We start from the raw sequence: 13,203 nt of genomic DNA on the forward strand, positions 1-13,203 counted from the left end.
GTATGTGTGGGAAAAAGGAGTTGTTTTCTTCTTTAGATGAAATAGTAAAACCTATCGTGAGATTTGGAAACAATGCAAATATCCCTTGTGACACCCTCTACCCTGGCATACATATTTATATAATATCATATATGAAAATACATAATTAATTAAAATAATTTTATTCAATAAACATAAAGGAGCTCACCTGGGTAAAAGGTTCACATTTGCTTCAGTTACCAAATTAAAAACTTATCAAATAAGGATATGAAAATATCTCTGGCCCTAAACAAGGTCATCCATTTTTTACAAAATAAAACAAGTTAAGCAACAAAATAACATAAAGTAACATGTTTAGAACATCATACAATTAAAATAGAAATTCATGCCCCAATGTCACATCCTATCAGAAAATTGTGTCCTGACATCCTCCAACATAAGATTCCTTGAAGCAATCCACCTAGTCATATGCTCCCACGAACACAAGGTTCTAGATCATCATGAAATCCAAACACAAACAACACACGGGGAGTGGGACAACATGTAGATATGCATATCATATAGTATAACAAGCTCAACTTAGCATAATTCACATATTTTTACCACTCATTGTGTAACATCAGTTGTCTCAAGGATTTAATCAAAAAATTACATTTCACACCTTCACATAAATCACGTGTTTAGAACAAGAAATCTCAAGTACAACACAACATCTCACGCTCACATAATTCATTACCTACTATCACATAGCAAGTCACAGTGATCATTACACAAGCGTTATGCAACAAATACACCAAGACTCAATCTTATATGTAATGTAGTACATGTTAGTGAAAAACAACACCAAGGCGCCTATAAGTACATAGCAAGACACATCACACAATGAGTATGTCAAGTCACTCTGTTTTGTGAAAATACTCCAACCATATGGGATCAACATATACTTAAAGGAGCACTCAAACCGAGTGTATTTACCCCAAGGCTTAGACTCCAAAGAATCCGTTAAGGTTTCACCTTCCTGATTCAGGTATAACCCCTAAAATAACTTTTTCATGTAGACATTGTTCATGAATTATATAATACCCATGATCTCACTTGTTTTCAAGCATGTTTTAACACATTGCACTACAATTTAACATCTCAGGTTTCTAACTTGGACCTACACTTTCCTTTTAACACCTTGCGCGTTGCGCTATAATTTAACACCTCAGGTTCCTAACTTAGAACCCTACACTTTCATTTTAACACATCGCGCATAAACACTTTTTTCAAGGTAAACACTATTCGGATTATTATAAAATTCACAACTCACAACACAAGTATTTTTCACATCAAGTATTAACCACACATTTATTCACAACCATATCTCATGTTCACAATTTAACATGTCACAATCTATCATCACATGTTTACGTGTATCTCACAAATTAACATATATTCAATTTACCACTTACACACAATTTCATGATCCCAACATAACAATTTATCACGCTAATCTAGTAAGTCTTATCCAAAACACAAACAAAATATGATCATACAGGAAGAATTATAATACAATAAACATCCCAAAATAAACCTCAATTTGATTCTCTAAGAATTCCTACACATGTTCATTCTAACCACAATTATGATAAACTTATCATTTACCTCTAAGCGGGCTCACATGGGTAGTCCAGCAGTAACAGAGGCATCTCTAGTGGTTTCCTAAAATTCCCTAAATTTTTTCTCTGGTTGCTCTGCTAAGGTTTCCAAGTGTTAGAAAGAAGGAGAAAGGATTAGAGTCTTTATTACACTGTCTGTGTGCGATGAACATTTTTCCCTCCATAGACATTATTTTAAAATTCCAATGATGGAGATGTGAAAAAAGTAATTTAAAACATGGTGTTCAAATTTCACGATGATCCAATGGTTAATGAGTCTGAGATCGTAATTTTACTCGGATCAACTTGGGTGTATGCAAGAAAATGAGATCTACGTGCGAGGAATATTTCTCTCACCACTGTCATTATTTTGAAAATCCGGACGGTTATAATATGAAAAAATTAGTTCTAAACCTAGTGTTAAAATTTCATGACGATCCAACGGTTAAGGAGATTAGGATTGTAGTTTTATTAGAACATATTTGGATATAAGCAAAAAAAAAAAAAGGTTTTGGGTGAAAGAGGAGGGAAAATGGATTTGAGAGGAAGAGAGAGTGTAGAGATATATCGTAAATGTAAAAATTAACCCAATATATCTATTTATAGCTGGGATACTCTCGGCTTATTCCTTACTTTATTTTTCTTTATTTTATTATTTTATAAAAAGGAATTGTATTTTACTCTCTATCAAATGAATAAATAAAATATCATTTTTATTTTTCTTCAAACCATTATTTTAATTAATAAAATTATTTCTCCTTATTTATTTAATTATAAAAACCTCATTATTTTTCTAAAACTATTTATTTTTAAATAGAATATTTTTTAATTTATTTTATAAAAAATGGAGTGTTACATCCTTATTATGGGGAAAGGCCAAATTACTATCAAGTTGAAGGATGGTTCTCAAAAGTTTATGTCTGATGTTTTCTATGCTCATGGTTTTCATCACAATTTATTGAGTATGAGACAATTGTTAGAGAAGGGATACAACATGCAAATTCATCATGGCTATTGTAGTTGATTGAAGAAAATGGAAGATGGCTAAGGTAAAAATGACTCTCAATCACCTAATCCCTTTGAGAATTCATCATGAAAAATTGTCTTGCTTGAGTTCTATGATTCCAAATGATGATTAGTTGTGGCATATGGGTTTTGGACACTTTATTTTTTTGGATTGAATTATTTGTCAAGAAAATAGTTTGTATCTGGTTTGCCTATTGTGAATATTCCTAGTGGAGTACGTGAGATATGTGAGATTAGAAAGAAACATAGAGGATCTTTTCCAACCGAAAATTCTTGGAAGGCAGAAAAGTTGTTGGAGATAGTTCATTCAAATTTCTGCTCAGTGGAGATACCAACACATGATGATAGTAAATATTTTATCGCTTTCATTGATGATTTTAGTAGAAAGACTTGAGTCTTCTTCTTGAAGCATAAATCAGAATCTTGTGATACCTTCAAGATGTTTAAGGCATTTGCAAAGAAACAGAGTGGATGCAGAATTAAAGTACTCAGAATAGACAAAGGCCAAGAATACCTCGCTTGTAGAAATTTCTTTGAGCAACATAGAATTCAACATCAACTGACAACCAGATACACACCTCAACAAAATGAAGTTGTTGAAAGGAAGAACACAACAATCATGAACATGGTGAGATGCATGCCAAACAGATTCCTAAAAAGTTTTAGGTGAAAGCATTTGTTACCTCTGTTTATATTTTTTTGAACAAATGCCCGACAAAGAGTGTTTATGATAAGACACCAAAAGAAGCTTGGAGTGGGAGAAGACCATCAATCAGACATCTCAAATTTTTTGAGTGCATTGCATATGCACATGTTCTAGACCAACTAAGGAAGAAATTGGATGACAAAGGTGAAAGGTGCATTTTCATTGATTATAACACAGATTCAAATGCATCCAAACTTTACAATCCGGAGACAAATAAGGTTATTATCAGTCGAGATGTGACATTTGATGAGAAAGCTATGTAGGATTGGCCTTCAAAGTCCCAGAAGGAGCTAGTAGTGATTCCTGACAATTATGAAGAGAATGAAAGACAATCAAATCCAACACTTAATGGACTAGAATAATCTAGGAGGCTACAGAGGAATCCTCAACTACCAACCAGATCGCAGGATTGTGTCATGTTTAATTATGATGACACATTTAATGAGAAGATTATCAATTTTGTTGTATTTGCAAATTGTGAGCCATTGACATTTAAAGATGCCTCAAGTGGTGAGAATTGGAGAAAAGTCATGGATGATGAGATTCATGCTATAGAGAAGAATGATACGTGGGAGTTAATAGGTTTGCCAGCAAATAAAAGGCCTATTAGAGTGAAATGGGTGTACAAGACAAAGTGCAATCCCAATGGAGAAATTAATCGCTTTAAAACAAGGTTGGTTACAAAAGGATATAAGCAAAAGCCAAGTATTGATTATTTTTTAGGTACTTGCTCTTGTTGCAAGATTAGATCCAATTCGCATGATTATTTCTCTTTTGGCTCAAAATAATTGGAAGATATATCAAATGGATGTTAAATATGCTTTCTTGAATGGTATTCTAGAAGAAAAAGTATATGTTGAACAACCTGCAGGATACGTGTTCAGAGGAAAAGAAGACAAATTTAAAGATTGAAGAAAACTTTATATGGGTTGAAGCAAACACCAAGAGCTTGGTATATGAAAGTTGATTCCTATTTTGTGTAACATGGTTTCGAACGATGTCCTTTTGAGCACATATTATATGTCAATTTTTTTATCCTAAAGATATTCTCATTGTGTGTCTTTATATTGATGATCTAATCTTCACTAGTAATAATTCAATAATGATTGCAAAATACAATGAGACTATGATAAGCTATTTTGAGATAACAGATTTAGGCCTAATGTCCTATTTTCCCGATGTTGAGGTCATTCAACAAAATGATGGGATTTTTATATCCCAAAAGAAATATGTAGGTGATATTCTAAAGAAATTCAAGATGGAAAATTCAAAACCAATTTCCACACCAGTCCAAGAGAAGTTGAAGCTAACAAAGGAAGGTGACGAAAAAATAGCCGATGCAACTCAATACAAAAGTTTGATTGGGAGTTTGAGGTACCTGACGACCACAAGACTAGATATAGTCTTTAGAGTTGGCCCGCTCAATAGATTTATGGAAGGGTCGCATGTTTGCCATTTGCAAGGAGCGAAGAAAATTCTTCATAATATAAAGGTACTTTGATCGATGAAATTTCTTATGCCAACAATAATGATGTGAAGGTTGTTGGATACATAAACAATGATGGACAAGAGATATAGAAACAAGAAAAATCATGTCAGGGTACATATTTCATCTAGGTGTAGGTGTAGTATCATGGTCTTCAAAGAAGCAACCAATTATAACACTTTCAACGGCTGAAGCTGAATATATTACAGCAACTAGTTATGCCACGCAAGCAATATGGTTGAGAAGAATCTTAGAAGTGATGCATCATAAGCAAAATACTCCCACGAAAATATTATGTGACAACAAGTCTTCCATTGCATTAAGTAAAAATCCAATTTTATAGGAGGCCCAAGCTCATTGATATTCAATATCACAAGATTCGAGAGTTGATAACTGATAAAGAAGTGAAAATTAATTATTGTTCGACCGAAGATCAAGTAACGGATATTTTTACGAACAATTAAATATGTAATTATTTTATAAGTTGAAGAAAATGCTCATAACAATACAAACTTGATTTAAGGGAGGCAATGTCAGGTTAATTAATTAAATCAAGCTAAAAAAAATTCACTGCTTTACTAGAAGTTTGGAGAAGTTTGAAAAGTTGAATTCAAACATTACAATTGCTGCACCACTAGTTAATGATCATTAAAACAAATTTACTTTAACTTTTTCAAAAATATTGTAGACGTTGGGAATTTCCTTCATCGCTTACAATATTTCTGAAGTTAATAGGAGTTGTTACTTAGTCATTAAGTGTTGTTTATTTTATTGTTTTGTTTTGCCTATAAAAGGCTGCCTTTGTAACCGTTTGTGTAGAGTAAAAAAAAATAAAGTGAATGAATATGAGAGATTAAAGTGAGAGACTCTTCTCCTATGTACATGAGTGTGTATTTTTATTACAATATTAACATGCTAGCTTGAGGGACTTTATCTCAAGAGAATGCACACTTAGCAGGCCTTATTTCAAGTTACGAAACCTCATTCTCTAAAATGCTTATTCCAAATTCTACACAGTACACTTAAGCCAATTTTATGCATTGCCACTACCATAAAATATTTCTAGCATTCTTAATTCTTTTACTTAGTAATTTTTTAAATGATTACCAATAAAATATTTTTTATAATTAAGATGCTAATTATGTAATGGTCTGGATTGTCTGTTGTCAAATTTGACGCAGTTTACTATGTAAGACTGCATTTTTATTTTTTATTTTTACTAATTTTATAAAGTTTGAAAAATAAAATTAATAGTACGCTATCTTTCTCACTTCAGCTGCAAGTGATCCAAATCCCCCCCACAACATGCACACGTATTAAAGGACATCATGAGAAACAATGCAGCCCTAGTAAACCATGTCAAAGGCAACACTTATAATTAAATTCTGCAAACGCATCCAAAATCAAACTGAAAAGGTCACTAACTGACATGCCAAGACAAAATCGTTAGGAGAGATTTCGTGTGAAGAAAAACAATGGAATTACTTGTTAATTAGTATAAGTATCATAGCCGTGCACAAAATATGTAGAAGGGAAAATGAAGAGTGTACGATATTTGTTTTTGGTGAAAATATGTCGAAGAGTGTACCATATAAATCAATGAATAGTGATAAATACAAACAATTAAATATAATCAATACACGTTAATGATATTTTTTCTTCTTCTAATAAATACTCTAATTAAGATATTTAATTTTCTGATTAGATGTAGTAAAAAAAATGTTTTCTGATTGGGCATCTCGTAAATTTCCATCTTTTGAGTCAATTATAAAAATAATATTTAATATAAGACTGAGTCATCTTTCTACAAAGATATGTTTGTGAAAAAAAACAAGTAAAAATTATAGAAAACATATTATCATATTATAATTAAAAAACATATTATTGTGATTATAAAAATATTCCACATAATTTAATAGTTTGTTGAAATGAATGCATAATTGAAAATTGTTTTCTTTTTTAAAAAATACATGAAACAAAATCAAAATCTAGATAAACTATTAGATATAAATGTATTTAAATATTTGTTACTATTATTATTATTTTCTTCTTTTCTCTATTGTTTTTTTAAATACATCCGGTGACACCTTACTAGAACATGTTTCGTGGTTGACTAAGAGTGGTGCAGAACAAGATAGATACCAAACCATAATGTTGCTGCAACATTCTATGTTCTGTGCCATTCCTCCCTCTCACTTCACCCCACCACTCAAACAAAGGAACCCATCTCTTCACCGTCTTCCTTCTCCTAGAAAGCCCAAAGCCTCCACCCTAAGAATTTCCTCTCTTGGCGCTGGTTTCTTCGATGACATCGTCCAAATTGCTCATAACAAGGTACCCCATTTCGAAATTCAATGTTTAGATGTCTCACAAACTCTGGGTATCTTTCAAAATTTGATTTTTCCTTTTCTTTTTGGCAATCCCACTTTCTTGTTTTGCTGTTTTATGTGCTGAATTGGCTCTTCTTTGGTTTTCTCTTTCTTTGATATTTTTTTCTGCTAAGGTTCTGATTGCAGCTGGTGTCTCTGTGGCGATTGGTCAGCTTTCTAAGCCATTCACTTCTGTTTTTCTGTATGGCAAAGGGTTTGATATCAGAGCAGTTGTTCAAGCTGGAGGGTTCCCTTCATCACACTCTTCTGTATGGCCCTTTGAAACCTTTTAATCAGTTAATCCTATTTTTCATGATGCTACTTGAAATTGTTGATTTTTCACCAAGTGGTGTTTCATGATTCTCACCAAGTTGTTTGCATTTTCCTATGCATAGGCAACAGTGGCTAGTGCAACATTATTTGGCCTTGAGAGGTAAGATAATCCGTTCGTGCCATCTTGGTGTTTGGTTCATAAGAACAGTAAATATAAACCATTAGATTATATTTAAATTGTCAACATCAAAATTTAAGCAATCATGTAGCTGCTTTGATTATTCATGTACAGTTGTATGGATCATCACATTCATAGTTTTCATTAATCACAATAACCAATAATTTTCACTTGATAAGAATGTATGTATGTATTCTTGTGATGTTTGTAATTTTGTAATTTCCAAATGCAGAGGCTTCTCCGATCCTATTTTTGGTCTTGCAGTTGTGTATGCCGGTCTCATTATGTATGATGCTCAGGTATGATATTCTTCTGTCAAATATGGTGCTTTTCTTTTAGTCTTTGATGTTATTTACTTTCCTTTATTTATTTGTATCACATGAATGTCTTTTGTTATGTTCTTTTTAACCGTGCTAGATTTAAACTGTGCTTAGAATAAACCCAGAATTTCTCAGGTCTATTTTGCAAACACCGTAGTGCTCCATAGGCTATTTCAAACTTAATGGAGGAGTCTCAAGCAGGATTAAATTAAGACCTGCTAAGATATTGAGTGCTGTTGTTATGTGATTATCTCTAATAAATGATAAACTATTTGTGGAATTCTTACTATTGTGGTATTGGCAAACAGAAACAGATTTAATTCTATTTTTTGCTTACACCTTCTTGCTTTATATGTGATGTTGATCATGTTATGTATCTGGAACTACATATGTTGGTTAAACATTTGCAATATTCTGACACACTGAAGTAATGTAGAAGAGAAAATGACACAAAATTTCGTTGTAAAAAATAATATAAGATGACCATATTTCCGAATTAACAATTTATATAGGTTTATACTGGCTGAGAAAAAAAAATATATATATATATATAGGTTTATACTTTGGGGGACTTCTACCACATAATCTCCATGAGAATTCCTTGTGTTACACTGCAGGTTTGTCAGGTTGGATGTGTGTCATTGTTAAAGCCCTAAAGTAAACACAAGTTACTTATTATAACACTTTGATAATAAACTTCTGATATTTTGATATTATGTACCATGGTAGATATAACAGCTGCCTACAAGCACTGATAATCTATCCATTTGCATTTAAGCTTGAAATCTTCTTTTTCTTTTGTTTTTGGTTTGATTTAGTAATATGGTGGACCTAATAAATGTATAGTTGTTACTTAAGATTGAAGCAAGAGAATTTGATCCAAAAGATTTTCCTAAAAGTAGTAGTCTGATACTGCACTAATTTTTTTGTATATATGGGTTAATAAAACTGGAGTTAGAGAAGCTTTAACTTTTGAATTGTTGTATAAGAAGGTTGTTATTAGGATTTGCAACAGAACAAGGCAATGGTAATGCCTGTATGCAGTCAGGGAATTGCTATTGAAGGAAACTAGTTGCATCATTAATCAGGCTTATATCAAAAGAAAGCAAGGGTACCTTTCTTTTCAAGATCTTCTCCGTTGGCCAAGCCATTGATGCACAGAGGCATCGTATAATTTTGGCAAGTTTGCTCTGTACATGGTCAGTGGAATTATCCAAGACTAACTCATGTTACGTTGTATCATACCATGTTCTAATGGTTTTCAATCTTTCTTTTTGTTTCAAGACTGCTTGGGGTTCATTCCTTTGATTAGGAAGATGATTTAATAAACTTGGGTATATTTTCAGCTTGTAAATTAAAAAAGGCAAGAAACTAGTAAAAGAACATGGGATAGTGCATGTTCTATTGGATACCTTTTGTTATCTATTTCTGTTTCAGTATTTACATAGGAAATCCAACCTTGGGTACTGATACTACATTGATATCAGTATCAGCAGAAGAATAATACAGAGGGTCTACTAATTTATTTTTATACATTGGTGCCGATGAAGTCAGATCCTATGACTTGATGCAAGCCACCCAAACCCCTCACCATTTACCAATCCTATTGATTTGGTTTGAATCATATTGCAAGAAACATGGTAACATATTTAGTTGGACAATCCTTGTCCTTTATTTTGCTAGCATCTAAAATATTTTGGTAATTTGGTTTTTGTTTCATCCTTAGAGTTAGATTGCAACAGATATTCTTTTGTTTTCCCTTATATAGGCTTCACCTAAAGAAAGAGAAATGAAATTTAATAGATGTATAAGGAAAGTAAAAAATGGATGGTTGCAATTGGGACAGAAACTGACTAGAAAGTTATTGTCAGCCTGAACTTGAAAAAAATTGTCAAAAGTATTTAGTTTATTGTTTCAGCCTTTTAGGTGTCAAATGCTGACCTCACCTAGTGGGATAAGGCTTTTGTAGCTTTCAAGTGCCAAATGATGAGATAGATTACCTACTCCAAGCCTGAACTATTCTTATTCCTTATCATATATTGATCATATTCTAATCATGTGTCAAATACTTGGTGCATGTTTGGTTCAATTTATTTTACTTAGTGCCATATACTCTTCTACTTTTAGTTGCTTAATATCAGGCCAAGAATAACTTTGTACTTCTTATCATTTTCCCGTATACTTGGTTGTTTTTGGGCATGTTTGGATAACCTTCTCCATAAGCACTTATAGGAGAAGAAAACAAGAAGACAAAAATGAAATAAGCTAAAAATCATTTTTTATAAAAAGTAATGAGGGCTTCTACAAATTAGTTTATGCATAAGCTAATTTTATCTTATGAAGTACATTTCACTTTTCCTTCTTATATTCTTTTCGTGTCAGTGCTTATAGAGAATTTTTTTCAAACAAACCCTTTATTATCAATGTGATCTTTTAGCTAACACTTGAGTGTGGTTTGTGTCATTTGCAGGGTGTAAGAAGAGAAGTAGGGATTCATGCCAAGACATTGAACAAAATACTGCTCCAAATGCAAGCCAACTCTTTACATTCCAAAGATAGAGATAATTTGATTAACTCTCAACCAGGACTATCAAAACCTCTAAAAGTTGGTCTTGATAAGTCCCTTTTGTCCCAAGAAGCCACTTCTTTGGAACCACAAGAAACAAATAGAGGTCTATTGGTTAAATCAGGAAGCAAAATAAGGCAAACAGATGCAGATGAAATCTCATCAAAGTTGGCCATTGATGGTATACCCCAACTAAAAGAATCTATTGGTCATACAGAGATTGAAGTCATAGCTGGTGCTTTACTAGGCTTTTTGGTGGCTTTGGCTGTGTATAATTTCAAGTAAAATCTTGCTTTTTGATGAATAATTTCATAGCATATCTTACAACAAGTAGATTATTAAATTGAAAATCAAGCTGAGTTGGAAATTAAAAGGCCAAGTTGACAACAGGTTTAGGTTATCATTTAGCAAAACATTTAAGGTTTGTATATGACCTAACAGAACAGGACATTAGTTAAAGATGAAAACCCATCCAAACAGGGGGTTACACACGTACTTCTCTTTTCCTATGTATTGCGGTGCCTTATATAAAATTTATCAATTATTGATTTTACATCTTTTTCAGTTAAACTAACAATCAATAAATAATGATAATTGATAAACATTAGCTTAAATAATTCTTTTAAAAATGTGTTTTTTTCTTCTATTAAACTTTTTTTTATGTTTGTGTCTACTATTTTCCTTTTAAAAAATAGTTCCCCACATGACATTCAGCTCATTCACTAATTGCACTTTATTAATTTAATCCTTATAAAATTTTAAAGTTTTGGTACAAGTCTTTTTTATATCAGAAAATTTTCATTTCAATTCTTATTGTTTTGGAAATTTCAGACTTATCTTTTAGTCATATCATTATTTAATAAAATCTCTTAACTTCAGAAATTGAAATAAAAAATTCAAAAATACAAACAGAAAAACATTCAAGAGAATAAAAACAATAAAAAAGAAATAGAATGTAAAAACTTGCTGATGACCCATTTGATAAATGTAGGTTCTTATACTAAAAAGCCACAACGTGGCAGAAAATAAGAGTGCAAGTGCCGAGTAGTACAAGGTTAGAACACGTGTAATTCCATTTCATGTTATCATTCCACGTGGGTTGATCTTGGTATAATGTCTTTTATATTTTATCATGCTATCACAACCAAACTCTATATAAATAGGCACATGAAGCACAAAAACAAGCATAGAAGCAAAGAGATTGTGGAATTTGTGATCACACAACATAAGCATATATATAGAAAGATGTCAGGGGCACAAGGAGCACAACCAAAGGAGTCAAAAACAGCAACAACATATGAGTCAGTAGAAGGAGGAGAGAACCGAACAAGGACTGACTTGCTTTCAAGGGAGGATCAAGGCTGCATTCAAGTGGAAAAACTTCAGGAGAAGGTCCATGATCCTGCTGGCAAAGGTGGTCCTGTCTTTGGTGCTGGCAAAGATGAAGACAAACAAGACCTTGGAGTTACTGGCACAGGCTAATTAACCTACTATATATATTACTACTATATACTATATAGTGTATGAGTATAGTATATACCCAAAAAGTACTAGTCTCTCTTGTGATCATGGTGCTGCTTCAAAATCTTTGTTTTGGGTTTGAGTTTATGTAAATTAATGAAACTTTAGTTTGAGTCTTCCATACCGTGTATGTAGACCTTGTATTTAATGGAATAAGAAAGAAGAAACAAGTTAATAATGTACAAAGTTGATCTTCACTTGTTTATATTTTCTTCCTTTTTTATTTTTTCTTTGCTGACTTTTTCATCTTCTAGTTTTGTTGTGACTTAACCAGGCAAGACTCGTCTAAATTTCATTCTAGTTTTTTAATTGTTAAGTTTAGATTATTTTAGTTATATAGTTTGTAAAATCTTTACAAAATCTTCACTTTATTTTTTTATTATTGAAAACATTAATTTAATATTTTTTCGCTAAAAACTTAAAATGAATGTTTTGTTAACTAATTAGTATATGATAAAATTGGTTAATCTCAAAAGATATCTATTATTGCTATTATTTGCCTTTTTAATTTTCTAATTTTGTATTTTTCTATTTTCAACGAGTTTGGCTTTAGGAACATCTGCCTTTTCTGATCCAAAAGAAATACTTAAGTTATTATGAGAAGGGACAACAATATCTTTTCTAACCCAAAAGAAATACTTAAGTTATTATGAGAAGGAAGAACAATATTTTTCTGACTCAATACTTGAGTTATTATGAGAAGGAAGAAAAATGATAACTTTTTAACTTTTTATTAATTCATTATTACTATCATTTCTATTATTATTCTATCATATTGGCACTTCTATCAATCCCATCAAAACTATAATTATTCTTATTATTATATTGACACCTTTTTTAGTTCTATTAACACCTTTTTTAGTCCATCAAAATCATGTTGACACTTCTATTAATCCCATCAAAATTATATTATTTTTATTATTATGTAGACACCTCTTTCAATCCCATCAAAATTAAAATGGACTTTTTGTCATGATACAACATTCTTTTTTTTTACCATCTTTAAAAGAAATTATTCAATGACTCTTGACTAGTAAGGAGGAGCATTTATTGCCTTTGACAATAATTAAAGTACCATCTTTAAAAGAAATTATTCAATGACTCTTGACTAGTAAGGAGGAGCATTTGTTGCCTTTGAC

The 13,203-nt window shown here is 31.8% G+C and overlaps 2 protein-coding genes across 2 annotated transcripts; both read left to right on the plus strand.

The window, feature by feature from the left end:
• Positions 1-6,922: 6,922 nt before the first annotated feature.
• Positions 6,923-12,246, plus strand: LOC100784835 (uncharacterized). The gene is made up of 6 exons (XM_003532846.5): positions 6,923-7,171; positions 7,341-7,475; positions 7,602-7,639; positions 7,890-7,956; positions 10,448-11,597; positions 11,707-12,246. The coding sequence occupies exons 1-5, from the start codon at positions 6,989-6,991 to the stop codon at positions 10,826-10,828; spliced, it is 804 nt and encodes a 267-aa protein (XP_003532894.1). The 5' UTR covers positions 6,923-6,988; the 3' UTR covers positions 10,829-11,597; positions 11,707-12,246.
• PM41 (seed maturation protein PM41) lies at positions 11,730-12,250 on the plus strand. The gene has a single exon (NM_001250240.3). It carries the CDS (start codon positions 11,789-11,791, stop codon positions 12,023-12,025), a length of 237 nt encoding a protein of 78 aa, NP_001237169.1. The 5' UTR covers positions 11,730-11,788; the 3' UTR covers positions 12,026-12,250.
• The last annotated feature ends 953 nt before the right edge of the window (positions 12,251-13,203 follow it).

This window comes from Glycine max, chromosome 8, assembly GCF_000004515.6.
Source record: "Glycine max cultivar Williams 82 chromosome 8, Glycine_max_v4.0, whole genome shotgun sequence".
In the NCBI taxonomy this organism is placed as follows: domain Eukaryota; kingdom Viridiplantae; phylum Streptophyta; class Magnoliopsida; order Fabales; family Fabaceae; genus Glycine; species Glycine max.

What these genes read in the sequence shown, in the direction of transcription:
- LOC100784835 (XM_003532846.5), top strand. Translation starts at nt 6,989, where the DNA reads ATGTTGCTGCAACATTCTATGTTCTGTGCCATTCCTCCCTCTCACTTC. An exon ending in TCCCTTCATCACACTCTTCT is followed by an intron (nt 7,476 to 7,601) that starts GTATGGCCCTTT and finishes TCCTATGCATAG; the next exon opens with GCAACAGTGGCTAGTGCAAC. An exon ending in TCATTATGTATGATGCTCAG is followed by an intron (nt 7,957 to 10,447) that starts GTATGATATTCT and finishes TGTCATTTGCAG; the next exon opens with GGTGTAAGAAGAGAAGTAGG.
- PM41 (NM_001250240.3), top strand. Translation starts at nt 11,789, where the DNA reads ATGTCAGGGGCACAAGGAGCACAACCAAAGGAGTCAAAAACAGCAACA.